We start from the raw sequence: 27,934 nt of genomic DNA, 5'->3' as shown, positions 1-27,934 counted from the left end.
AACCAGGGCTGAGACCTTGTCTCAACTAAAGAAAGGAAGAAAGAGAAAGAAGGAAAGTGTCTCCTCAAACCCATTGTGTGCTCTGTCTGTCTCTCTCTTCCCCAGCATTTCTATGTGTCTTTCCTCTCTGGCCCTGTCACCACATGCAAGGACTGAAAGCTGAATTGCTTCAAAAATCAAATATCATGAGAGTTACTCTATTAACTAAAACACAATAACCAATGGACTTTTTTTTTCTATAAAATAACATGATTTATTACTATTTTAAAACAAGTTCCACAAAATAACATTCAGAAAGTCAATATTACTAAATAATTTAACGCACAATAAGTTTAGTCATAAAGTCATGCTACAAAAGTCCTGTGTATAAAAGATTATTACCAAAGCATTAACAGATGTTAAAATGTTCTTCAGAATGAACATGGTTCTAGAAGCCAATGCTCTGAGAATGACGCTCCTGGCCTTGAAGGACAAGCTGGGAGAAGCCGCTGGACTGTGTGTGGACTTCTGCTCTTCATCAGCTGTGACAGGAGTGCAACATCGTCACAGGCAGGGACTCCCAGGGACGGAGATGCCCAGATCCCCTCCCCCCTGTTATGCAGCCAACACTAAATTGAATTTTTAAAATCTAGATATGGGCCAGGTGGCGTCGGCACACGCCTTTAACTCCAGCACTCAGGAGGCAGAGGAGGGTGGATTTCTGAATTCAAGGCCAGCCTGGTCTACAGAGTGAGTTCCAGGGCATCCTGGGAAACTCTGCCATGAAAAACCAAAAAATAAACATTGAAAAAATAAGGAAAGACAATCTAGATAGAGGAAAGAAAATACCCAAAGTTTCTATTCTGAATAGGACGACCTTGAATATAACTACCCAAATAGGAAAGAAAGGCAGGAAATCCTAACTGACCATGAAGACAGCAACTGTGGCTAGAGTGAGCAAGTGTTGGAGCCTGAGTCTGGGACACCTGTGTGCAGGCTCCGTAGCTCCCCACCTCCCCTTTGGAAGTATTTTCCACCACCACACTCATAATTTTAAAGTGCAAATCTTCTAAAAAAATAGTTTACTCTCTCTACCTTCTTGTTAAATTTGTTAGCTCATAATTTGGTTGTCTGGGTCCTCGCTAATCTGCCCAATATGGGAAATTATTGAGACTATGATTATACTTTCTCCACGTGTTAACTGAACCACTTTCTATCAGGCTAGAAGTCTAGTTCTGCTTTTCTGTTTCCTTTCATGCAGTTAAGGAAGAATAAAAGGCAGGGGCAGATACACAAACATGGAACTCTAAAAGTCCAGTGACTCTTCATGTAGCTCTTTGCATTTTAACTTTCACCTGGCCTACACTTGTACGGAGCGTGGATGCCACACTAGGTTAAGATCCAGGAACACGTCAGTCAGCTGTGAGAACCAGCTCCAACGCTCTGCCGCACTGAGTCTGGCTTCATTGCTTGTGGACGCATTGCCAGCCCACATGCGTGTCCAAGGCTGATTGTGGCAAAGGAGAGCTTGCAGTTTGCTTTCTCCCTTTACCCAGGCTTGAGTGTTCACAGTCTCTGTGAACTGTAGGCTACTACCTCAGTCAGACAGTAACTCTTCACTTCCCTCTCTTCCCCCACCCAGTTTCCAAAGTAAATGATTAAATCCAAACTCTCTGGGCTGGCCTGTTGTTTGTTTTCTGAGACAGGGTTTCTTTGTGTAGACCAGGCTGGCCTTGAACTCACAGAGATCCACCTGCCTCTGCCTCTGCCTCTGCCTCTGCCTCTGCCTCTGCCTCTGCCTCTGCCTCTGCCTCTGCCTCTGCCTCTGCCTCTGCCTCTGCCTCTGCCTCCCTGAATGTTGGGATCACAGGCGTGTGCCACTGAGCCCAGCTCTATTTTCCATTTCACCAGCTCGGAGCCAATGACAGATTAATTTCTCACCACTCCTTGCTCTGTGTTCAGATGCCTGGCATAGGCATTTGAAGAAATACCTACTCAACAACAAGTTTCCACTCCAGAGCCACATGTAGGGCAGCTGCAGGAAGCACCCACGCTCCTGACCAGTTAGGCACAGCACCCTTCTAATCACAGAGTCCCAGTCACACTGGAAGTCCACCAGCTAATGCTCACGCATGAGCAACTGAGCACAGTGCTGCCTAGACTTAATGACGGACAACATCTGCAAAAAAAAAGAAAAATCTATGCATGATGACACATCTTCTAAAGCATATTCCAAATATTAAGCTTTAGAGGCAGAACAGAATCTATCACACAGTTGTTTTAGATGACTGAGAGATGAAGTGATTAACCGTTGTCCTAAGACGAGCAGGGTGAGTAACTGGAGCTAAGATCCTGCACACAGAAGATGCAGCTTCCAGGGCCCAAGTTTCTAAGACAGCAGAACATGAAATCAGCATTGGGCAAAAGGGCCACACTACTGGTCAGCTCCAGCCATGATGTTAAAACATGTCACTTTCTCTCACAGTAATTCCAGCAGCACCTGACTACAGAGCAAAAGTGACCGCGGCCTAGAGAAGAATGCTGGAACGAGAAACACTGGTTCTTATCTAGGGGAGAACCTGGCTATCTCCCTTTGTTCCGGAGCACAGTGGGCAATGTTTGGAGCCATCTTTTGTTACCAAAACTGGAGAGGAGGAGCTATTGGCATATAGGGGGTAAAAGACCGGTGCGGCTAAGCAGCCTACAGTGCACAGCCCCACCACAGTGAGTTACAGAGACCAGAATGTAAACAGTGGACCCCGAGGACCTCCGCTGCAGTAAGAAAGGAGAAGAAAGGCCTTCCAAGACCTGGCTAGATAATATGGCCATTAGCTAAGAATTAGGAAACACAGAAAGTGGAATTCTAATATACCATCATATCGACGGTGAAAACAATAAAATACTGGGCTGTTCCAGCACTCTAGCATTATCTCTAAGGGCAGAAGTTCAAATGAACACCGACAGCATTTAGTACAAGTTGGTCCGATCCATCTCCAGTCTGATTGGCATAAGCCCCATCTCATCTCAACTACAGTTTAGGAGTAAAAGGAGACTTACAGAATGATCTGGGGGATAGCCTCATATCCTCAACTCTTTCATATATCCAGCTTCCATTCCATTTTCTTTCTTTTCTCCTCTTTCTTTCTCTTTCTTTCCTTTCTTTCTTTCTTTCTTTCTTTCTTTCTTTCTTTCTTTCTTCTTTTTTTCTGTTTGTTCTTTGTTTTTCAAGACAGGGTTTCTCTGTGCCTTGGCTGTTCTGGAACTTGCTCTATAGACTAGGCTGGCCTTCCATTCCACTTTCAAACTGAATGCATTTTGGCTTTAATTCCAGGAACAGAGATGCATCAAAGACATTCCAATATTTGTGGAGAGGAGCTGAAAATGGTTTTTGTGTCAAATGGATACAGAAAAGCACCGTACATATCTCTGAGAACCACCAGTGATTAAAAGACATTAAGAAATGATGGAGGGGTATTTTCCAATTACAGAATTTGGAAAAAAACAAAAACACATACTCTAAGTCATTTCACAGATGCAGTATGAAGTCATCCACTTCCCATCCTCACTCCCAGGGTACCTTTCAGGAAGTCTAGCCACACGTAGTAACAGGGCTTGCCTCCTCGAAACTCAAGTAACAATAGTGTTCCATCCACTTGCAGCCTTCTGCACCACCCAGGAGAATGAGGCCCCACCACTGTGGCTCACAGGGGAAATGCCAATGGTTCTGAATGTTAAGCCAGTCAGGGGGAAAAGCTAAAAAGGCGTGCATAAGGTATTATGCTGGGTATTCTTTGTAAAAATTTATTATGTGTATGGCGTTTTGCCTCCATGTATGTCTGCGTAACTTGTGTATGTCTGGTGTCCAGGGATGCCAGAAAGGGCATCGGCTACTACCCTGGAAGTCTGGGAGGCTGTGAGCCTACACGTGGGTGCTGGGAAGTAAACTCAGGTCCTGAGCAACAAGCACAGGCCTCCGAGCCATCTCTCCAGCCCAAGACTAGGCATTTTTGCTTGAATTTAGAGATGATTGTCAAAGCAGTCGTCCCTCTTGATCAGTGTGACTCTTACAGAACCAAGCCATTCTTAGTGGCATGACAGCTGTAAGTTTTTCATACCAAGACTACTTATGGAATCGTTTAAAAAAAAGATTCTGCCCCTTTCACTGAGATTACTCCCAGGTAGAATCGATGGGGCTGAACCAAGAATCAGCCTCTGGCTGAGACTTTAGGCACAATTTGGCAGGGGTTCCTGACTTCTCCTCAATCAGTCAATGACTTCATCTGGCACTGATGACCTTTTACATTTTATATTTTTCTTATATGATACATTCTAATTTCCACACTATTGCTTTGCAGATCTTAAGACACCTACAGTGTTCCACAGGAGACACTCTGCAATATACTGCCATTTGCCTAGGATCCGTCCTGAAACATCTCTCTCTTCCCTCCGTACCACTTACATGATACACTTTAAAAGCTATTTTAGATAGTCTCAAAAATATATTTTGAAATACTGTTTTTTATTTAGAGGTACCAAATTCAGTCTTTAAGTTTGTACCCTTATAACCATGAAACAAAGGGCAGCAGGCTAAATCATTCAGGAAAAGTTTTTACAAACTAATGGTAGATACTTAGAACCACTGACTACCGCTTTAAATATATGAGAAGTTATTTTTAAAACTCTGCATAAAGCAAGGTCCACAAAAGTTAATGGAATCACATTACTATAGAGCTGGCCATGCCAGCTGAGTTAGCCATTGATGGGGACAACAGGGTGTCTGGTCGTGCATAGTGACTTAAGTGGCCATCCGTTAGGTCCCGAATTCCAGTGGACAGCGCAGACGTTTTTGGAAAAAGAAGTAAATATAACACGAGCTAAGAAGACCCCACGACAGTCATTCTTCCTTTTCTCACCAGTGTCGGGCCCTTGGGTCCAGGTAAGCTGTGTTCTAATAGGAATGCTTCCCATCACCACGCTGCCTTCTGAACCAATGGGGTGATGCATTTGTGCTTCCGAGTTATAAGGACATGAACCTCGTACAGATTTGAAAGCCTATCTTTAAAATGCCTGGCCTAAAAAAATACTAAATAACAGTACAGATAACAGGTCCCTTTGCTCTTACAAATGACCAGTCTATGAATTTTAGGAGACAGCTGACATATGTAAATGGACAAACTCTGGACATTTGTAGTTTCCAAAGATGGGACTGGACTGACATTGGTGTTAATAGTTTGAGGGAGAAACACTAAAAGGTTTTTTTTTTAAGGATGGAAGTGAGAGATGTGTTTTATGATAAGAACTCTGCCCCCACAAAATCTTTAAAATAGACAATTATACAAAACTTATCTATTGTTCTCATAACATTTAAATAAATTAACACAAAGTGGAAAGTACAGCCTTAGCCTTCATCTTCCTCATCCTGCTTAATTACTGGAGTACCTAAAATGAAAAAGAAAATTATTTCTGGTCTCTCTCTCTCTTTTTTTTTTTTTTTTTTTTTTTTGTAACAAGGTCTCTCTCTATAGCCCAGGCTATCCTGGAACTCTCTATATAGACCAGGCTGGTTCTAACATCAGAGACCCACCCTCCTTAGCCTCCTGAGTGCTGGAATTAAAGGTGTGCACCACCATGCCTAGCTTCTTTCATTCTTTTGGGGTTTTTTGTTTTGTTTATTTTGGTTTTTTCAGACAGGGTTTCTCTATGTAGTCTTGGCTGTCTTGGACTTGCTCTGTAGACCAGGCTGGCCTCGAACTCTGAGATCCACCTCTGCCTCCCTGAGCTCTGGGATTCCAGGTGTGTCCCACTGTGCCAGGCCTGCTTGTTTCATTCTTAAGGGAAGGATTTCACTTCCTCTATGCACCTCTAAAAGAAGTGAAAACAAATAACCTCAAAGGGTCTCTAGAGGTCAACCAAAGGTGAGCACAGAATGGCTGAAATTCAAGACTCTAATGTACCTTGTATTTCCTTTTCATCCACCCACCACCCCCTACTTTATTTGGTGCTGGGGACTGAGCCCAGGATCTTACATATGGTAAGTACATACTCTACCGCTGAACTATACTCTGGGTCCTCTTTTTTTAATGTTAAATATTCATTTATGCAAATGTAGTCTAAACCACTTAAAGAGTCACAAAACTAACTGTGCACTCCTGGATAGCCTGGATAGCACATTACTAGTCTCTTGGAAACTTATCTGCCTCATGACTGTTGCTGTGTCATGTCATTTAGGCCTAGGGAAACATTTAGCAAGGCTCATTTAGAGCTCTAGAGCAGACTGATCTAGAGACAGATGAGAGGCTGGGTGGTGGGGAGAAGGAATGAGAGGCTGTAAAGAGCACAAGAAACCTTAATTTACTGTGTTCATCATTGTTTTGGATGTGTGTGTGTGTGTGTGTGTGTGTGTGTGTGTGTGCAGGGGCACACACGTGTCCATGTGTGGATGCTGGAGAACCTCAGCCTTGGCTCCTCAGGTGCTGTCCCCTTTGCTCTTTCTTTAAGATTTTATTTATTTACACGCCTTATTGTTTTCATGGCAAGAGCCTATCTAAAAGCCAATCGACAAACAAAAGAGTGAAACAGAACCCCTAATGTGGACTCTGTGGAATTTTGCACATGAGGATAATGTCCCTGGAGACCAGAGACTGTATCAGATCCTCCAAGCTAGAGTCACAAGTGTTTGTGGGATGCCTGGCTTATTATGCGGGTGCTGGGATCTGAATCCAGCTCTCATGATCACACAGCAAGTGTTCTTAACTCCTAAGCCACCTCTTTAGCGCCTCCACTTTGTATGCATGTTGGGGGAGGGGGTTAGTCAGTCCCTTCTTAGCCTGAAGCTCCCTGATTATGATAGGCGCTTCCAGCAAGCCGGAGAATCCAGCTGTCCTCTCCTCCCCAGGGCTGGGACCACAAGCTTGCACTACAACACCTGGTTGTTTTGCATGGGTTTGGAGGTCAAACTCAAGTCCTTACGTAAAGACTGTACTTGCTTTATGCTTAGAAGGCAAACGTCTGAGCAACTGAGCCACCACCCCAGCCCACGTTCATTTTCCTGATAATAGTGACGATTATACATGCTGAAACTAAAGTCAGTGGTCCCAACGACTACAACGGATGTATGTATTGTCCCCATTCCTGAGATTCCTGTAGGACTCCTGACTGCTCCTGCCACAGCTATGCTGCACACCTGTGCTGTGGAGAGAGTGACTCGGTCCTTTACTTTGGATGACTTAGCCTGAGTGCGGGGATGAAGGTAATGTGGGAAATATGCCTTTACACATGGACAGCATGGTAGTCACTGTCCCCACCGTCACCAGCACTGGGCATTTTCCTTTCTTCTGTCCAGGGACTTGGGCTGTGCGCATAATTATTTTAGGGACAAAACAGAAAGCAAAGGCAGACCACAGACATACTTGGTTCTGTCTCTGAAGAACTTAGACTGAGAATAATGTGAAGAAGGGGGGTGATGATTCCGCCCAGACTAGAACAGTCCTTCCCAAGGACTGCAGGAGAGGGAGCTGGGGTCCTGGGACAGGGCAAGAAAGGAATGCCAGTGATTTATTTCAAGAGAGACTTCTATGATCACCATAGATCTCATTCAAAAACAAAACCCAAACAAACAAAAAGCCTATTTCCACAGCACCGGTGTGGAAAGACCTCCAGGGTCTTGGGAATGAAGGCAACAGATACATCTGTCACACTTGCTGGGGATCACTGGCCTTTACAGGTTTCCTAATAAATTACTCTACAGTGATGGCATCATCCCAGAGAGATAGTAAGAATGTCTTACTATGGCTGGGTGTGGTAGATTTAATCCTAGAACTTGTGAGCCTGGACTATATAGGGAGTTCTAGGCCTGCCTGGGCTTTATAGTAAGACACTGTCTCAAAAGACAAACAACAACAGAAACCTAATAAACAAAAACTATTTCCCAGTCCCAGGGCGGCTCACCATCCAGCTTTTTCAGTTTGGGTACACGCTTGGCTGCTTCTTCGATCCAGTTGCCCTCAGCAGCTTGCTTCTCCTCCAGGGGATTGCCCACAAACACCAGGTCTTCCAGGCACGGCAGCTCCGCCAGCTTCACAAACTCAGCTGTGAGCACAGAGAACACTTTCCACGTCAGAAGCTGTGGAGCTTCTGTCCTCTCATGGTTCTGGACACAGAATCCAATCACTAGGTCTACATGTGACTGTGCAGGGCAGTGGTTAAGATTTTAAAGATCAAAGGAAACTTTACAATAGAAAGCCATTATCTGAGGATATTATGGGATGGGGGGAGACCTATCTCTTGAACCTTCAATGCTGCCCTAATGATGGGATAAACAGAGAAGGGTTGGTGCTGCAGAGAAGAGCAAATCAATCTCTGAGCTGCTGCATCAGGGCAGCCTAAGCTAAGCCGCCTTTATCTCTGCACCTCCCCTCACCTCTGAATTCCCAAAGTGATTCATTCAAATCCTTACCACAGAGCTTACAACAGTTTTAGAAATACTGGCTTACTAAACACGTGCCCTCTCAGCTGTGAACTATGTGGTGTTGGAACAATGTTCAGCACTGTTCATGGTGTATGCAGCAGGATGTTAGAATATGCTGAAAAAAATAACATACCAAAAAAGAAGCAAAGCAATGTAGGCATCAAATCAGTATGCCAGGTTTTTTACATTTAAATGAATTTCTTTAGTTTTTAGAAGATACATTTTTTTTCATGATCAACAAGTCCAGGACCTACACAACCATACTCGCTATAAGTCAATGTGTACATGAGTGTGTGCATGTATGTGTGTGTGCGTGTCTGTATGTGGAGACCAGAAGTGACATCAGATGTGTTCCCTGAATCTTCTTCACTTAACTTTTTGGGACAGGACCTCTCCATGGACCTGGCTCACTGGTTCGGCTTGACTGGCTGTTCATTAAGCCCTCGGACCCTTGTCTCCACCTCCGCACAGCACTTGGATTGCAGATGCCCATTGTCTATTCCAGCTTTTGTAGGGGTCCTGGGCATCTGAACGCAGATCCCCATGTTTATGGGGCAAGACTAAGTAAGTAGTTAAGTATACACTTCTTGTACTTGAAATGTTGGGATTTCTATAGTTACTCCTGAAGCTCATTTTCTCTGTGTTTAAAAATAAAGGTTCCTATTTTTTGTATACTTTTCCCTGATTGGATGGTTTCTCTTTTTATCAGTGCTGTGAGGTGGTTTCACTTCCTCAAACTCCATCCCGCCTCGGCCTGCATGTGGGGATTACAGGTGAGCATCACCGCATGCCCAGCTCCTGTTGGCTTTTTCCATGAACAGGAGGAGGGAACTAGCAAGAGGTGATCTCAGCTTACCCCAGTCCTTGACCAGGTTATTAGACATGTAGAGAATCTTCAGTTTCTTCATCACGTGGATCCCTTTTAACTTCTCAATAAAATTGTAGGAAATCCACAGTTCTTCTAATGTGTCTCCTACTGCTTCCTGGAAAAGAAAGCATGGAATCTACACTCTTATTTTTAACCCTTTGTGCCTGTCTTCTTCCTTTTAAAGAGACCTGAGACTTCCATGTCCACCCGCTGAAGAGTTAACACTTCGTGGTGGAAGTCATATCTGATGAAGACACGGAACATTCCCTTCCCCACTAAGTGGGTCTCAACTGTGTTCTACAATTACTTCACAAACATTCAGCAATAGCTACTGAAATCACACGAGAAGTAATGGCACCATCATTTTAAAAAATTACTTTCTAATAGGTTATATTATTTGACTCTGAGAAAACTTAAAAGTAGATAAACCAATTTTATTTTCTATAAACCAGTTATTTGTGTTGTATAGGGCTCTAAGATCTCATTTATATTAAGTCCCAGAACTTGCTCTAAAATTCACATTTTCCCCAACATTTATTAGAGAAAAAATAATTATTAAAACATTGAGAGAGGGGTTGGGGATTTAGCTCAGTGGTAGAGCACTAGCCCAGCAAGCACAAGGCCCTGCGATCGGTCCTCAGCTCTGGGGAAAAACAAAAAACAAAAACAAAAACAAAAAAACAAACCAAATAACAAAAAGACCACCCACCCCCCCCACCCCCCCAAAAAAAAAACTGCTAGGGGCCCATCTATCCAGAACACACCATGACCACTTTGCTAAATTTACCCTGCCTTGCCTATCAGTCTCACTACCCGTCCCTCAAGCCACACTGTCACTGTGCATGTGCTTCCTTCTTCAGGAGCTGCCCGCCATGTTCTTGGAGACAGGGCCTCTCACTGGCATGGGGGTCACCAACTTGGCTGGGCTGGCTGGGCAGCAAGGCTCAGGGGCCCCATTTCTACTTCCCCAGCTCTGGGATTACAACCACATACTATCAACTTTTAAGTGGGTTCTGGGGGTCAAACACAACCACCTTATTCTTATGGAGCAAACACTACCAATCTCTTTAGACCTCATCGTTTTGATAGATAAAATTCAGTTTTAAACAGTTTGTCTTTGTATTATAGCATAAAAGTTGTATCATACTGCCTCTTAAACCATCACCATTTGCACAACTATTTTCAGTAGCTATTAGACAAATGTAACGATCTTTTCCTGTAAAACAAAGCACTGGGCAGGATGCACGCGGTCTCCATTTGTGTCTCTCTTCCACCCTTACAACTTACACACATCTACATGATGATGACTACTGGGCTCAGGTCTAACTCTGGGTAATTGTCTATTAAAAGTCTGCAGATAGAATAAGCTCCTTAATGCATTTTCCATAGTGGTAAAACAAAAGAGCAAAGTTGAAAATAGGGTAGCCTAAGTTAATTCTCTCATCTCAACTCCATACTTCTTCTTAGTTTTAACTTTCCAAGTAGAAAGTGAAGAAAAAATTTTATAGTCTATCTTGACACTCCTATATCAAAAAGTATGACTTAACTAAGTTCTCTAACTGAATATTCTGGTATCTTCTCCCAAAGGATCTAATTACAGTATCACATACAACTTTATAGCAAAAGAATTAGTCTTCAGATAATTTAAATTTCATTATATACAATTTCATTGCCTTAGATCTCTGTCTTTCTCATATCTCCATGAAGTGTGATGAGGTAGCAGAAAAAACACTTGTTAAAAACTGAAAAGATCTGGGCCTCGGCTTAGCTCATGGAGCTTGGGCCTAACAAGCATCGCGCTCTTGGTTCAATCCGAACCACACTGTGAATAAGGAAATACAACAGTTAGGGCTCTTCCCTGGGACTAGGATGTCAGGAAGTGTAAAGTGGGAAGTTCTTATTGGAGGCTCTTAAGATCATTTTGGATCATATAGTGACAGATCATTACTGCTTGATTTGTATAAAGAATTCAGATAGGGCTAGAGAGATGGCTCAGAGGTTAAGAGCACTGGCTGTTTTTCCAGAGGTCCTGAGTTCAATTCCAGCAACCACATGGTGGCTCACAGCCATCTGTAATGAGATCTGGTAGGCAGGTGTGCATGCAGACAGAACACTGTATACATAATAAATAAATAAATAAATCTTAAAAAGAGAATTCAGGTAATATAACATTGCTTACAAGACTTTAGCATGTGTGATTTATAAATTCTTAAGGCTTGTTTAAGGATTGTTGGTAACTGATTGCCCAACCACATAAAATCAATGCATTTCCCTTCTGGAAGCTCTGGGCTTACGCTGGCCTTACACTGGCCTTACACATGCAAGGCAGGTACTCCACCACTAAGCTGCAAACCAGCTAAAGCAACAGCTTCCGATCTCATAGGCCATTACTTGCTGAAGAAAACCTGCCTCCTTCATCGAAGCAACAAGAACTATAAATTTCAAGAATACGTTTTTGCTGAAGAAATGCAGAAGGCCTTATGGTAGTGGTCCTCAACTATCCTAATGCTGCAACCCTATAATACAGTTCCTCATATTGTGGTGACCTCAACCATAAAATTATTTTCATTGTTACTTCATAACTGCAATTTTGCTGCTACTATAAATCGTAGCATAAATAGCTATGTTTTCCTATGGTCTTAGGTGAACCTTGTGAAAGGGTCATTCGACCCCTGAAGGTGTTGCAATCCACAGGTTGAGAATCACTGCCTTAAAGGAATTAAAACTTATATAATTTTGTGAAAGAACAACAAAATGAGTAACTCTTCCTGTAAGAAAAATGTATTGTTATTAAAACATTAATCTTTTTCAAATAAGTTTATACATTTAATACAGTTCTATTAAGATTTTCAAAAGGAATTTATATTCAAGAATTTTAAAAAGTGATTATCAAATTTCTCCAGAGTAAACTACTCAAGAAAAGTCATAGACATTTTGCAAAAGAGGGAGGACTTGCCTAGAAGTTGTTGAAAATAATATAAAGCTAAAGAAAAAGAAGGTAGCAGATAAGCAGTGAGAATTTATGAAAAGAACTCACACACACAAACAAATAAATATAGGTCAGTGAGATGACTCACGCCTGATGAGCTGAGTTTAATCCCCAGTTCCCACATGATGGAGAGGAGAACAGAGTCTCACACATTTTCCTCTGACCTCCATAGGCATGCCAGGGTGTGTACACAAACAAATACACACACGTAGGCATTCAGGAAACATATCACATGGACTTACTGAACAGATTACATGAAAAGTTGTGCATATTAAATTTTAAAAGGAGACACTGAGCTGGTGAGATGGCTCAGAGCATAAACATGATTTCTTCCAAGTCCGGTGACCTGAGTTTAATTCCCAGGACTCACGCATGGAAGGGAACCAATCCTCTCAAGCTGTCTTCTGTCTTCTGACATCCACACTGTTGCCATGGCACAAGCATAAACAAACACACACACTAGAAATAAATATGACTCAAAAATAAACAAATAAAGGTAAAAAAGAGATACAAAACAGCATGCATAGTACAATTCACTTTAGTGAATTGTCAAAGAATTGAAAAAATAAAGCAGTCAAGCAATATGTGAGCAGTTTTAAACTGTCAGTGGTTTGTGGCTACATGTCATATTTGTTTTTCTAATTGTAACTGTCTACAATATAAAAACATTATTTTCAGCTGGGTGTGATAGCACACACCTTTAGTCCCAGGGTTCAGAGGGAGGCAGAGACAGGCAGATCTCTGAGTTCCAGGCCAGCCTGGTCTACAGTGTGAGTTCCAGGACAGTCAGGGCTACACAGAGAAACCGTGTCTCAAAAAGCCAAACAATGTTATTTTTATGAGAAAAATACATGCTTTTTAAAAAGTAATAAACACCAACCTACCAGTCCATTTAGGTTCTTTATGTTGTTTCTTCCTAAGGACAAAATCCTCAAGTTTTCTGTCATGGAAAGAAAGCGTTTTGTTTGTGAGAGGCAGACACACTATCGTGAATCTAGCAGAGCAACAGTCTAAGAAACTTTACAGAATAAGCATCTCTACATAGTCAGTTGAAGAGACTCTACTACAAAATAGGCAAGGGGGCAGGCAAGCCGGTTTAGTAGACATTTGCTGCCAAGCTTGACAACCCGAGTTCATGTCTCAGAATCCACTTTGGAAAAAAGAGTCCCACAAGTGGTCTTTTGTAGTTACTTTAATTACAAAGACATCCAGGCAGAGGAAAAACCTGAAATAGCCTAAATTATTAGTGAGTCAGTGAAAATGGAAATGAAGGCACCATTTTAGATGCAAGCCTAGTAGCAGTGGACACTTCCCTCCAGCCCTGAATACTCAAAGACAGTGAGGTACGGGGGTGCAGAGTGGACTGGGACAGACACTATGGTTCGGATATGAGCCTACAAGGCTCATGTATTAAAGGCTTTGTTCCAAACACAAGACTTTTCAGAGGTGGAACTTCAGGGAACTGACTGGATCATGATGGTTTTGATTTCATTACTAGATTAATCCCTTGATGGACCCAGAATATGTAGCATTAGTGGGAGGCAGTGGGAACTAGGACTTGGAGACAAGGGGGAAAGTAGGCCAGTGTGGGTATACCCTGGAGATACGCCTTGTCTGCGGCCTCTTCCTCTCACTTTTGGGAAGCACAACCAAGCGCCCTGCCATGACACCCTGCCATGGTGTACATCTGCTCTCAGGCCCAAAGCAACGATTTAGATGAGCTTGACTGAAAACTCTGAAACCATGAGCCAAAGCAAATCCTTCCTCCTACAGTTTCTCCCAAGCATTCATCATGGGGTAAGGGGTCTGCCTCACATGAAGACAGGAGGGTTTCCAAGGTGCGGTGCTTCCCCCAAAGCACGGAACACGCACCCAACTCTGACCCTTGCTAATCTTTCCTGAAGGCTTTTTGTTTTGCTTTTTAGTTCTGGAGGCTGAACCCAGGCCTTCTACACAGCAGACAAGCATTCTACCACTGAAATTCAACACCAGCCTCCCCCTCTTTTTAGACAAGGTCTCACTCTGTAGCCCAGGCTGGTGTAGCATTATGTTGCTGGCCTTGAACTTGCAAAGATCATTCTGCCTGAGTCTCCCAAGTACTGAGAGCATAGGCATGAGCTGCCATGCCTAGCTTCAATCCTTCCCCCTTTGAACAAGGTTTTATCCCTGAGACAAGGTCCTACAAAGGTTGCTCATGCTAGCCTCAAACTCCTTCCTCGGCCTCCCACGTAGCTCAGTTATGTGCATACACTACCACATCCAGCTTTGGTCATCATTTTGTATGTACCATATACAAGTCTATCCTTTATATGCATGAACTCATTTGGTCTTTACAATAATTATATCAGTAGGTAAATATTAAAACCCAAACTAAATTATTATAAATATTCTCAAAGTAGTGATTACGGTGGTGGACATTTGAGAAGTCTTAGAGAGAAGGTGGCATTTTTTAAAAAGATTTATTTTTTTATACAGCATTCTGCCTGCATATGTGCTTGCAGATCAGAAGAGGGCACCAGATTACATTATAGATGGTTGTGAGCCACCATGTGGTTGCTGGGAATTGAACTCAGCACCTGTGGAGGAGCAGCCAGTGTTCTTAACCTCTGAGCCATCTCTCTAGCTCAGAAGGTGGCATTTAAACATGGTATTCTTAATCCTGACCTTAATTTCTTACAGGGTTTTTCTTGTGAGATGATGAAACTGTACTCGATGAGAAGCACTGTATAAGCAAATGGACAAAAGTTATTAAAAAAAAAAAAAAATGTATGGCCAGGCATGGCAATGCACACTTTTAATCCCAGCACCCAGGAAGCAGAGGCAGGTAGAGCTCTGTGAGTTTGAGGCTACCTGGATCTACACAGTGAAGAATTCTAGGGCAGCCAGGGCTACACAGTGAGACCCTGTCTGAAACAAAAACAAAAGCAATCAAAGAAAACTAACAAATAAGCAAAAAAAAAAAAAAAAAAAGTATGCTTATGTTTGAGAATGACCTGGCAGTACAAGCTTTTGGATGAGTGAGTGCAACACCAGACATTAAATGTTATCAGGCAAAGATGAACGACTAACATGTCTCTGGTCTGGGAGAACAGTGTTGTCAGAATGAGCACCTGGCATCAGTAAGTTAACTGACGAGCAGAAAGAGAAAGGGTCAGCTAAGATGCGGTTAGAAGAGTCCAGAGGCTTCTCAAATGAGAAGCCATGACCCTGTAATAGGTAGTGAAATCAATTTAGTGTGTTGTGGGTTGGGCGGAGAGTCCAGTGCCAGCATGAAGACCTGAGTCTGATGACAAAAGCTGGTACGTTGGATGCTTGAATCCCAGTGGAGCAAGGTGAAAACAGGCAGAACAATGGGACTGGCTGGCTAGCCTAGCCTACTTGGCCAGCAACAAGGCTTGTTAAAAAGCCTTATTTTACTTGATTTTATTCTGGTTTCCTGAGACGGGGTTTCTCTGTGTAGTCCTGGATTTCCTGGAACTTGCTCTCCAGACCAGGCTGGCCTCAAACTCAGCGATCCGCCTGCCTCTTCCTCCCAAGTGCTGAGATCAAAGGCATGATCCACCATGGCCCAGCTGAAGAAAAACCCTTTTTACACAACAAGGTAGATGGCTTTTGAAGAAAGACAGCCAATGTTGGCCTCTGCCTAAACACACATGCACACATGTGCACCTACACACACCCACAACACACAAATTTAGTGTTATGACTGACATAAAAAAATGAAGTTTAAAATGCACACTAGAACCTACGCTATGAGGGTATAAACTGTTTTCCAAACGGTCCCAGTTTATGCATGACATTTGATTTGTATATTTACAGGAATGTATAATAAATTCAGATGTATTCTTTTTTCTGCAAGGCTTAGGGGGAAGCTGAGGCTCCACATGAAGGGCTCAGTGGCAGGCTTGGGGCAGGGGCTGTGTGGTGAGAGTGCTGTAGACCGATAGTGGCTCCCCCAGAGATACCTACAGGCCAGTCCCTGGAGCCTGCAACTGTTGCTCTGTGTGGCACAACAGTCCTTTGTAGATGCCCTAAGATCTTGCCAGAGGGCCAGCTCTTGGGAAGCACAGGCCAGCAGATCTGTGTGAGTTCAAGGCCAGCCTGGTCTATATAGTAAGTTCCATGACAGCCAGAACTACACAGTAAGACCCTGTCTTGAAAAAGAAAGAAAGAAAGAAAGAAAGAAAGAAAGAAAGAAAGAAAGAAAGAAAGAAGAAAGAAAGAAAGAGAAAGAAAGAAAGAAAGAAAGAAAGAAAGAAAGAAAGAAAGAAAGAAAGAAAGAAAGAAAGAAAAACAAAATAACAAAAGAAAGGAAGAACTCTTGAGACAGGGACCATCCTCACTACCCGGGTGTGCTGAAGTGCACATGTGTTCTCACGGGGCTTGACACAGACACAACAGAAAGTACTTGAACCACAAAAGCAGAAACTGACACGATGAAGTCAGAAGCCAAGGAATGAGGCATGCACCAGAAAATGGAACGAGCAAGACTCTTCCTAAAAGTCTGAGAGAGGCTTGATTTTTGGCTCAGTGAAACTAATTTCATATTTGCAACTTTTAAAACGGTTAGTGAATAAGTTTCTGTCACTCAAGTCACTACATTGCAGCAGCCATTAGAAACTAACCAGCCATTACGAATAGGAAGCCATGACAGCTGGGAGGGCGGGCAGTGGCACTGCTCACAGAGAGACCACAGGGACAGTGAGGACTACAATTTAACTACAAGTTCAAAACACACACAAGACAAATCTGAACAAAAAAAGACACAATCAGAAACCTCGTCGTCTCAGCCATCCCAACTTTAAGTCTATAAAAGTTTTCAGAGGACTTTAAATATTGAGGTCTCACACCATCTGGTTCTCCTCTTTTCCTCTCTCTCTCTCTCTCTCTCTCTGTCAGTCTCTCAGATAACGAAACTTAAGACATGGTTTACATATAGTCTCTATCATCTGACATTTGCTGTGATAAAAACAGGTGCCAGCCTCCGGAATGACACAGTGTCTCTGGAATGTATGCTCCAATAACTAGAAATTCAAGAGCCGTCTGTTACTGTGGATCACTTACTTAGGCCATTCAGGTTAGCAATTTTTTCAATGCAGTTTGTAGACAGGGAAAGCTTCCTTTAAAAGAACAAAGGAGAACTTTAATTAATATGAAAAACCTAAGTGGAATGTCAGAAGTTACTTCTTAATAGTAATGCCCATGGAAGATTTTTAATTCATGTTTCTTTTTATACTGAATCCATTTTTCTGCTTCAGTAATAGAAGTTATTTCTTCATTTTGAAATCCTTTCCCCATTGATTATTAAAGTTAATATACGCTCGTTGTAGAGAATGAAAAGCGAACTTTTTAAGGGCAGGTTGGTGTTATTATTAAATGTTTAGTACATGTACCCTTTGATCCAATATTTCGTAGTCCTCTGAGATATTATTTTTACTGCATTTTACAAATGAAATTGAGGTACAAAGCTGTTAAACATTTTCCCAATATTACACAGTTACAAAGTGGCAGAGCCAAAATTAAAACCCTCAAACATGTATCTTACCCTCATGATTTGACTTGAACAGGAATTATTCATTTTTAATCTGCTTAAAAAAGCAAAGGCAATTACTATATAAATACCTGGCATGTAAAGGGTCAAAGCTGCATATTTTCTAGTCACTCGCCCACTCTTGAGCACTACCAACAGAAAAAGGAATGCCTTTAAATTAATCTAAGCCTATGCTTCGGAAGGAATTCTCTAATTCCTCTTTAGGCAGCCTGTCCAAAAGATGTCTGCAAAAACCCAAGCAGGCTGCCTCTTCCTTTCACGCTCTGAGGGTGTGCTTTGGTGTGTCACACAAACCTCACACTCACTGCCTGTCGGTGGCTTTGCAAAAATGTATTTTGATTTCTTTGAAGTCATAGTTGGAGCAAACTTTTCCTCCTGTGCTGCAGTATGTTTTTATCACAAGGACTGAGTGGCAATCAGTAACTAACTATGTTTGCTTTTTCTTTTACTCCAAAGATCTCAGTCTAACAGGTTTTCAGAGACTGTCCAAGAGCAGTCCAATTTGCTTACTGTAAGACATTAGGGTTGCATTAGGAGACATTTGCTTCTGAGAAGCTGGGATTGGGCTTATCTACTACAGAAAGGGCAACAATTAGATAAAGGCAGGGTGAAGGACAGGAAAGGACCTCGGGAACTCTAGAGTATTCTACAGCCCTGACAAGAGACAAGGAAGCATGAAAGCACAAATATGATGTCTCAGAGTACAACTGTGTCCAGTTAGCACAGAACACTGCTAAAAACTGTACAGGATGCTAGAAAACAAACCAAAGGAATTAATATCATCTGGTATTTAAAGACTTGGAAAGTAAGATTACAAAATGGATATAATTTGATCCCAGTTAGAACTTTTTGTTTGTTTTTTATGAGACAGAATCTCATTATCTGACCCTGTGCTAATGATCCTCCTGCCTCAACTTACCAGCCTCAGCCTGTCAGGGACTGAGATTACAGGCATATAACACCATGCCCAGCCTAATTAGAATTATTCTCAAAATGCTAATACTAGTCCCACAATGTCTTGCAACCTAGGTTGATGTTAATTCTTTTTTTTTTCATATTTATTGTATTTTCCAGGCATTTTGAACAATATTTTAAAGTTGTTGGTTTTTCGTTTGTTTTGTTGTTTGAGCTGTCTCTCAGGCATCTAGTAAGTAAATGTGATTTTGATTTTGTTAGGTAACATTACAAGAGAAAGCAATAAACAATAAACTGTTAGATTGTTTTACTACTTTGTTACTGTACTGTGGGTGGAACTCTAGGCCCTGCACATACAAGTGCGAGGCAAGGACTCGTCTAATGAGTTTGACCGCAGCCCAGTTTTTACCATTTGTGTGTGTGCTGTGCATGTGTGCGCACACAGGTGGAGACCCGATATTGATGACCTATGCTCCTGAACCACCCTCCGCCTCTCTTCCACCTGATTCACTGGGGCAGGGTCTCTCAATCACTGACATGGAGAGCTTGCTCTGGTGGTGTCGTGTCTCTGCCTTCTGAGCTTGGCATTACCCAGCCCTGATGTGGGGTTCTGGAGAGCTCCAGCTCTCAATGGCTGGCAAGTGCTTGAGCCATGGACCCAGCTCTCCAGTGTCCTTCCCCTGACCTTCTGATTTTTACTTTTTATGTTATTTTGAAACAGAGTCTTTGAAGTTTGCCCAGGTTTGAGCTACTATCTCCCTGCTTAGGAAGTGGACTACTAACACAGTAGTAATAATTTGTTGTGCTATTTAGCTTCTCCCAGAAGACTAGGGAACCTCTATCTACAATTGTTTTAGAAAAACTGCACAAGAAAAGCTTGTATTGTTCAGTATTGCTCTATCAATAATCTCATAAACTGATAATTATTCACATTTGGCTTTGTCAAGAGAGAAATTACAATAAACAACAACAAAGACCACAGAAAGAAATAAACCATTTTTCCAGTCTGTGTGCGAAAAGGGAGGAAAACTTAACAGCAATAAGCAGATGGGAAGAGGAAACTTACTCGCAGTTACCAAGTGTGGATAGAGAGGCATCCATCTTCTCTATCGGAGGAATCTGGGCATATAGCTTTATCTCTTTGGCCTCAGATGGCTTCTGACCAGTCTTTTCTTCCTATGGGAAGAATTAATTTGGCACAATATGATCCTTGGTTGCCAAAGAAGTCAGAATTTCACAAGGTCTTTCAATGTGGGTTTCAAAATAACTATTACACTTTAATAACTTAGATTATTCACCATTCACTTCTTGGCATTTGTTGGCCTTAATAGCCATGTTTCTATATACCTGGGCCAGATAACTGTTAAGACCTCACAAATGGAAAGGACTTTGATTTGTAATATTTTAAATCCTCTAAGAGTCAGTGGCAGTGTTGGCACACGCCTTTAAGCCCAGCACTTGGCAGGCAGAGGCAGGCGGATGCCCTGGCATCTTCATGTCCTCATTCCCTCAACCCAAGAAGTAGGCCCAGCATTTTACATGGCTTCTGGGGATCCGAACTCAGCTTCCTTTGGCAGCAAGCACTCTACCAACGAAGTGATCCCCTGGTCTCTCATGCTTATTTTCATCACATTTCTAGGTTTGGGCATAGGAAACTGACACTTAGTAATCTTCAGTGCTGGATTACTTGTGCCAACATGATGGGCTGAAAGGACTCTCTCTCTCTTTTTTTTTTTTTTTTGGTTGTTGTTTGTTTTGGATGAAATGCAAAATGCCCAGAAGGATAAATATTTCATGTTTTCACTCGTGCATGAAGGCTAAAAATGTTGATCTTATCTTACAGAAGTCAAGAGTAGACTAATGGTTACCAGAGGCTGGGAAGAAAAGGAAGGAAAGTCAAAATCAGATAGGAGGAGCGAGCTGGAGTGTTCTCTGGCACAGTAGAGTGACTGTGGTAAACTTGTACATTTCAGAAAAGACTGGGTGCAATCAGGGTGCTATGGCCATAAATCACATATCCCCAAAGAGCTACAAAAGAAGATTTTTATTACAAGAATAAAAAAAATCCCAGGTCAAAGATCTGTACCTTGATAGAATAATTATCTGTTTTAAATATGTACCAAAACTCACATTGTACAATCATTACATGTCAGTTAAGACTTTTAAATGTTAAAAGGAGAATGTTGGGTTAGTCAATGAAGGAATATACTTAATGCTTCAAAGATCTTAAAGGCGAAGACTGTTAGCCATAATCTAACTAGAAACGGAATCTATGAACCAAAACCAAAAGAAGCTAAAACAAAACCCCCAAATATTAGTTATTATGAATAGGTAAAGTCCTAAAATGCAATTTAAGGAAGATCAAATCTGAGTCTCGTCTATACTCTTTCATTAACAAATGTTATGGAATATTTGACCCAGCAGAAATGTGTTTGTGTGTGTGTTCATGTGTGTAAGCACACTTGTGCAAGTGTGCCTGTGAAAGCCTCAGACCGAGACTGGGTCTTCCTCAGTCACCCTTATTTCTGGTTTCTGGAGCCAGGGTCTTTTGGATCTCAGGCTGACGGGGAACATATTATGCAGTCACCTGCAGCCTTGGTCATACGACCTTCGTTTGCTGAATGCCCGGATTCTAGGCAGCATCACCCTGCGCCATTTTATGTGGTGCTAGGGATCAACCCTAGGGCCTTGTGCACACTTGGGGAGCACACTACCATTGAGCCTCACCCCCAGCATCTACACTCCTTTCTGAGTGTCCCCCCTGAACCTGGAGCTCACAGGCCAGCTAGCCTGGCTGGTCATCCCCAGGAGTCCTCCTGGCTCCACCTCCTCAGCGCTGGGATTTACAGGTGCTAGTGCGCCTGTGTTTTCCCTGGGTGCCGGAGAGCTGAACTGCAGCAAACACCTTAACTACTGAGCCATCCCCCAACCCCGTTCCAACCAAGAAATGAATCCTTAAAACGCAGTTAGAACAAATGCAGAAAGTTATGGGCACTAAATCAGATTTCAAATATCTCATTATCCTATTCACTTCTGTCTGTTTCCCAGATACCTAGGCTGCTGACAGACTTTTATTCAAAGTCTCGCTAGAAAGCAGGGTAGATGCACGGCTCAGTGGTTAGAACAGTAATTCAGGAGTTAGCTGTGCACACCACAGTACTGTACTTGCCTAGCATGAGTAAGGCCCTGGGCTCCACCCACCGCCAGCACCACGCATGCGCGCGCGCGCACACACACACACACACACACACACACACACACACACCCTCAAAGATGTGTGTGATAATGTTCAGCAGAACTATAATATATCACAACCAGGGTTATTGATAAGATCCATCACTGTACTCAGATTTTCTACACTGCCTGATACCATTTGTGTTTATGAGTGTGTGTATTTATATCACATGTTAACCCCTATACACTTTCACTACCTGGAGGCTCAGGCACCCACTGCCACAAAATCAAGATTCTCTTTTGCTAAATGGTCGGATGTAAACAGCAGTTCAAACTTTCCTCGTGTAGCTTCTTAAGGAAGGAAAAGCCATCTACTCACCCATCTGGACAGGGCTTCTTTGATTGTTGTTGCTTTTGCCTTAAAGAGGGGAAAAGGGAAAAGAAGCAAAGCCATCTTTAGTGCTGTGATTTGTTGATTCAGTTTCAATGCAATCATTTCTGGCCTTGACTTCTACCATTAAAGTACTCAATTCTTTCTTTGAAACTCTATGATATAAGCATGATTAAGAGATTAAGTTCTCTCCCAAGGACCAAATGATCTCTTTAAATCCTCTCAGGGAAAATATGGAAACGATTGTGTGATATCGAAACATTTAACTCCAACTTGGTGTACGAAAACTACAGCTTTCAATATTTGATATTAGAATAGATCTCATTTCACTGATATATTTTCATAACTTAACATTGAAAAGTGAATGCACATTCTAACTAGGAACAATTTGTAGTCACTCTGGCAAATAGCTCTAGTAAAATTTTAGAAAAATATTAATTTTATTATATATATTTCTTTTCATGTCTGCAAAGAATAACCTGACCACAAAAACCTGTATGTCTAAATATATGTAAAAGAACTGTTAGTATAGAGCTCTATCAAGAAGTACAAAGAGCCTGGAGAGACCTTGAGGTGGTTAAGAGCAATTGCTGTTCTTCCAAAGTACCTGAGTTCAGCTCCTAGTACCCATGCAAAGCAGCTCACAACCATCTGTAACTCTAGCTCCAAGAGATCTGTACCTCTGGCCACTTATGTGAGCACATACACACACATACACACACATACACACACATACACACACACACACACACACACACACACCATTAAACCTAATAAATAAAAGTGAATATATTTTATTTTTTTGGTTTTCCGAGACCCTGTCGCCTTGGCCGTCCTGGACTTGCTTTGTTGACCAGACCTGCCTTGGCCTCGCCTAGTGTTGGGATTACAGGTGTGAGCAATCATACCTGGCTCACAAAAAATAAGTACAAAATGAGAACTCAAAATGACAGGAAATTATCTGGTATAATTTAATTCCAACTTTTTCTTTCTTAGTAGAACATAAAATGTTTCATCTTATAACAAAGAGCATCTTTGATTCAATTTAATATATTAAAAACTTTGAAAGCATACAACAGATGTTCTTAATGGATTATCGGAGCTTTAAAAAAAAAGGAACCATAAACAACAGGAAAAATAAGCTATTACAATACCTAGGAGTAGAATACTGTTCTAATTACTCATCAAAAGGCTCTTATAAGTTCGAAGAGAGCAAACAAAATGCTGCAGTGAACCTCGGCAGCTGGAATGCTTCCCTCCCCTGTTCAAGTCCTGGGGTCAGTGCCCAGTGGCCAGGGCGGGATGGGAAGGGGAAGTCAAAATTTGATAAGAAATTTCTATCTTCGTGTATATTGCCAGAAAACATGGTATAAGAAAGAAAGGAGCTAAGCATTCAACATACTTAAAAGTTATCAGTGCAAACTCAAAGAAGGCAGAAGAAAAAGGGAGACATCAAAACCAGAAATGATTGCGCACACTAAAAGGTGGTTCTTAAAGTCTCTTGCAAGCTTGACCAGAAAAAAATGAAAGATACACAAATAAAAAAAAATAAAGAATACGAGAACTATCAATAACTACATACTACAGAGATTCTAGAAATGAAATGTTTAGGAGCAAAATATGGCAATAGCTTTAAGACCTGAACAAGACATGTATTCCTAGAGAAACAGAACCGCTACCATCAAAAACTCTGAACAGACCACAATATTTAAAACATTCAAATGCTAATCAGAGATGTAGCCTGTTCTTTTCTCCCAAAGCTCCAAGGCTACACAGTTTACACCTGAGTCCTAATAGCCCTTCAAGAACATATTCTTTGTTATACAAGTTGTTTCAAAACCTAGAAAGTGTGGAAAAGCTGCACATTTCTGAGGCCACTGTAAACGGTGTCATAGCCGTATCACGAAGACCTCTTTCTTTTTTTTCAATGTAGATTTGATTCTGGAGATGACATCAGAATTCTCAAGGCCAAGTATGATGTATACTGAGCATGATCAAAATAGTTCATCCATGCTGGGTGGTGGCGACACACCTTTAATCTTAGCACTTGGGAGGCAGAGGCCAGGACAGCCTGGTCTACAGAGCAGCTCCAAGGCAGCCAGGGCTACACAGGGAAACTCTGTCTCAGAATAAAAAAGAGGAAGGAATGAAGGAAAGAAGAAAGAAAATACTAGGCACAGCAATATTAGGAGCAAAACAGACCAATCATTAATTAATGGATTAATGTAAAGGATAATGTTTCTTTTAGTAAGTGCAGAATACATATACATTTCTACACTAGATAGTAGAAGTAGTCAGTTGAGAGTCAAATAGAAATCCCAACTTAGGGCTGGAGAGATGGCTCAGTGGCTAGGAGCACTGAATACTCTTTCAGATGGACCTGGGTTCAATCCCCAGTACCCACATGGCAGCTCACAACTGTCTGTATCTCCAGTTCCAGAGGTCTGACACCCTCACACCAATGCACATGAAATAATATTAAGTAAATTATATATATATGTGTGTGTGTGTGTGTGTGTGTGTGTGTAAAGAAATCCTTACTTAATAAAATCAAAAAATAAAAAATAAACCTGAAACAAATACCATACCTGGGGGAATTTGTTTTAACAACTGTTCATTGTATGTCTGCTCTGTGATAAACATTCTTCTATGTCATATTGTCCTTTCTGGGTCCTGAGATGGCAGGTGTATACCACCACGCCGGGATTTCTATTTCATTCTGACGTATCAGTGAACAAAAGAGATTCCTGCCTTCCTAGAACTTACATCTATTAAAGGAAGTATAAGGATAGATATGTGACTGTGTATAAAATACACACACATAGATGTCTAAATCTGATATATATGTAACCATATATACACCATATGCATATATAAAGTAAATAAATATAAAAATATAAGTAAATATAAGCAAAACAAGCACTAAGTAAATTAAATAATGTGTTAGAAGGTGAAAGTTAGGTTAGCAAATGGAACCAGGTTATATGCATCTATGTGTAGAAAATATGTCTCCTAAATAAGACGGTCAATATGGACTAACGGGGACAGTAACATTAAAATAATTTTCTTTAGGATCCTAAACACATCAAGGCTGTCCATTATCACTGCTAGTTTAACACAATACAAAGAGTTCTTTGTCAGTGTTGTCATAAAAGAAGTACAAATTGGAATGATCAAAAGGAGGAAATTAAACTGCCACTAAGTGCAAATGATGGTCCATGTAGAAGCCCCAAAGGAAAAACGCTGTTTGTACAAATGGTTGAGTAGGGGAAGCACACGCTGACAAAGCGAACAACATAATTGGGAGAAGACGGTTTCCACCTGAAACCAATAAAAGACTATAACAGCATCTAGTATGTACAAGAAGCTTTAAGCCGGGTGTGGTGGCACACGCCTGTAGTTCCAGCGCTCGGGGAGGGAAGGATCAATGTGAGTTTGAGGCCAGCTTGGTCCACAAAGTAAATCCAGGACAGCCAAAGCTACACAGAGAAAGCCTGTCTCGAAAAAACAAAAACCTAAAAACAAAAAACAAACAAAAAAAGAAGCTACTAAAATTCACAAACAGAAAGTTTTAAATTAGCAAAACTATGAATTAACAATTCACAGCCTGACCCGGAAACTAATGAGACTATCAAGAGCATGTATTTTCTGAAAATAAAAAAAATTAAAAATAAAACAAAAGAATATCATATATATATATATATATATATACACACATACATTTTCAGATTTGCAAAGTTGGCAAAACTATAGAGAAATAGGAACTCTTATGCAATGGTGGAGGAAGTGAAAACTGCTCTATACAGCCCGGAAAGAGAAGATTAATTAAGTACACACAGACCCTTTGACTGAACACTCCCACTTTTATTTCCCAGAGAAACCCTTGCCGGGACCCATAAAAAAGGGACACATAAGAGAACAGTTTCACAACACTGTTGGAATAGGGTTAGAAGCCATCTAGCTGTTTATTGCAATATGAGTTGCTGTAGAATACTGGTTCCTCTTACAGATAGGAGCCAAAAATTCCTACAGGAGCAAGTGGACATCGTGATACAGCCGGCCAGGTGAGGACAGAGCTCATGTAAAATACAATTCTATTATTCATCTCCAGCAAACTTCTGGCTGGTGGAACTTGCGATTTAAAAAAAAAAAGTATGCTAACACTACATTTCTTCAAATATAAAAACTCTACTAATTAAATAATACCCTTATTTCATACACCGCTAAGAATAAGAGTTGCCACACATAATGGCATATGCCCGTGTTCCTACGGCTCAGTAGGCTGCGGATCAAAAGTTTGAGGCCGGCCAAGGATGCATAACAAATTCAAGGCACGCCTAAGCTACACAGAGAAACCCTCTCTTCGAAAACAGAAAATAAAAGAGGCCATCAATTATGTACAGGTGTATTTCGATAATATTAAATGTGGGTCTTGGGCTGGAGAGATGGCCCAGTGGTTAAGAGCACTGTCTGCCCTTCCAAAGGTCTTGAGTTCAATTCCCAGAATCCACAACCATCTGAACTGGGATCTGCCTGCTTGTTGCTGCATTGCACAGGCCCACAGTTCCGTCCCAGCACCCACACTGGGTGCCTCACGACCACCTGTAGCTGCAGCTCCAGGGGGTTCTGGACTCCACAGGCACCCACACACACAGCGAGAGCAAGTCTAAAAATAAGTAGCCACGTACGGTGGCACACTTGGAAAATCTTAAAAGTCATATGTGGACCTGCATTTCTGAAGGACCAGGCCCATCTTCAGGCAGTATGAGGGAGTCATGAGCTCTTCATGATTTTAATACCCTAGCCTTAACTTCTGTGCATTGACGTAGCACTGAACACACACACACACACACACACACACACACACACACACACACCTGCTAATGACACTGTTTTGTCAGTGGTTTTCTTTTCTTGTGCACTGCTAGAAAGCCAACCAACCTAGGATCTCACACACGCTAGGAACGCCGGTCCAATATACCCATCAGAGAGAGAGCTTTAACAGCGTCTCCAGGTAACAGGACTCCCCCTCACCACGAGGGCACTGGGGCACAGCACAGCCACGGAGGCTGGAGCTCTCCGCGTCCAGCCCCGACCCCTCCATCCAACCAGGGCTTGAGGAGAGTTAAAATCACGGCCGTAGGAAGAGATCTCTCTTCCCCAGCGCGCCCGTCCTGTCGCCTTTCCCACACCGACCCGCTTCTCGGAGAATTCCCAGCTGCCTTCCCTTTTCTTCTGTCAAGAGTCCTGTCTAGTTTAACCCAACTTCCTGTCAGCCTCTGGCCTCCCTCTCCGCAGACCACCCCCTGCCCGGGCTGCTCCCGCCTTGGGCCTGCGGCTCCACGGAGCCAGCATTCCCCTCCTCCCGCTTCGCGCGGTGCCAGCGCCCCGCCGCCCTCCACACCCCACGGTCACCCCCTTTTTCCCACCCCCAATCCCGTCTCGGGTCTAGCTGCGAGGCCCGGAGGGTACTCACCATTCCGGCGGTTGCTACCGTCACTGCTCCGGTTGCTAGGGCCCGCCGGGGTCAGCGCGCAGGCGCACCTCCGGAGCGCTCCGTCTCCGCGGCCCCGGCAGCGGTCCTTTCTCGCCGCCGTTCG

At 42.3% G+C, this 27,934-nt stretch overlaps 1 protein-coding gene across 1 annotated transcript; it reads right to left on the bottom strand.

The window, feature by feature from the left end:
* Positions 1-227: 227 nt before the first annotated feature.
* Positions 228-27,934, bottom strand: Dnal1 (dynein axonemal light chain 1). Its single transcript, XM_021660052.2, has 8 exons — positions 27,811-27,934; positions 22,323-22,361; positions 19,836-19,945; positions 17,368-17,423; positions 13,188-13,243; positions 9,303-9,429; positions 7,927-8,067; positions 228-5,418 (listed from the first exon to the last, which is right to left on the bottom strand). Exons 1-8 carry the CDS (start codon positions 27,811-27,813, stop codon positions 5,378-5,380), a joined length of 573 nt encoding a protein of 190 aa, XP_021515727.1. The 5' UTR covers positions 27,814-27,934; the 3' UTR covers positions 228-5,377.

The sequence above is a fragment of the Meriones unguiculatus genome, chromosome 7 (genome assembly GCF_030254825.1).
Source record: "Meriones unguiculatus strain TT.TT164.6M chromosome 7, Bangor_MerUng_6.1, whole genome shotgun sequence".
Taxonomy (NCBI): Eukaryota; Metazoa; Chordata; class Mammalia; order Rodentia; family Muridae; genus Meriones; species Meriones unguiculatus.
This window is presented reverse-complemented; position numbering and strand designations above follow the sequence as displayed.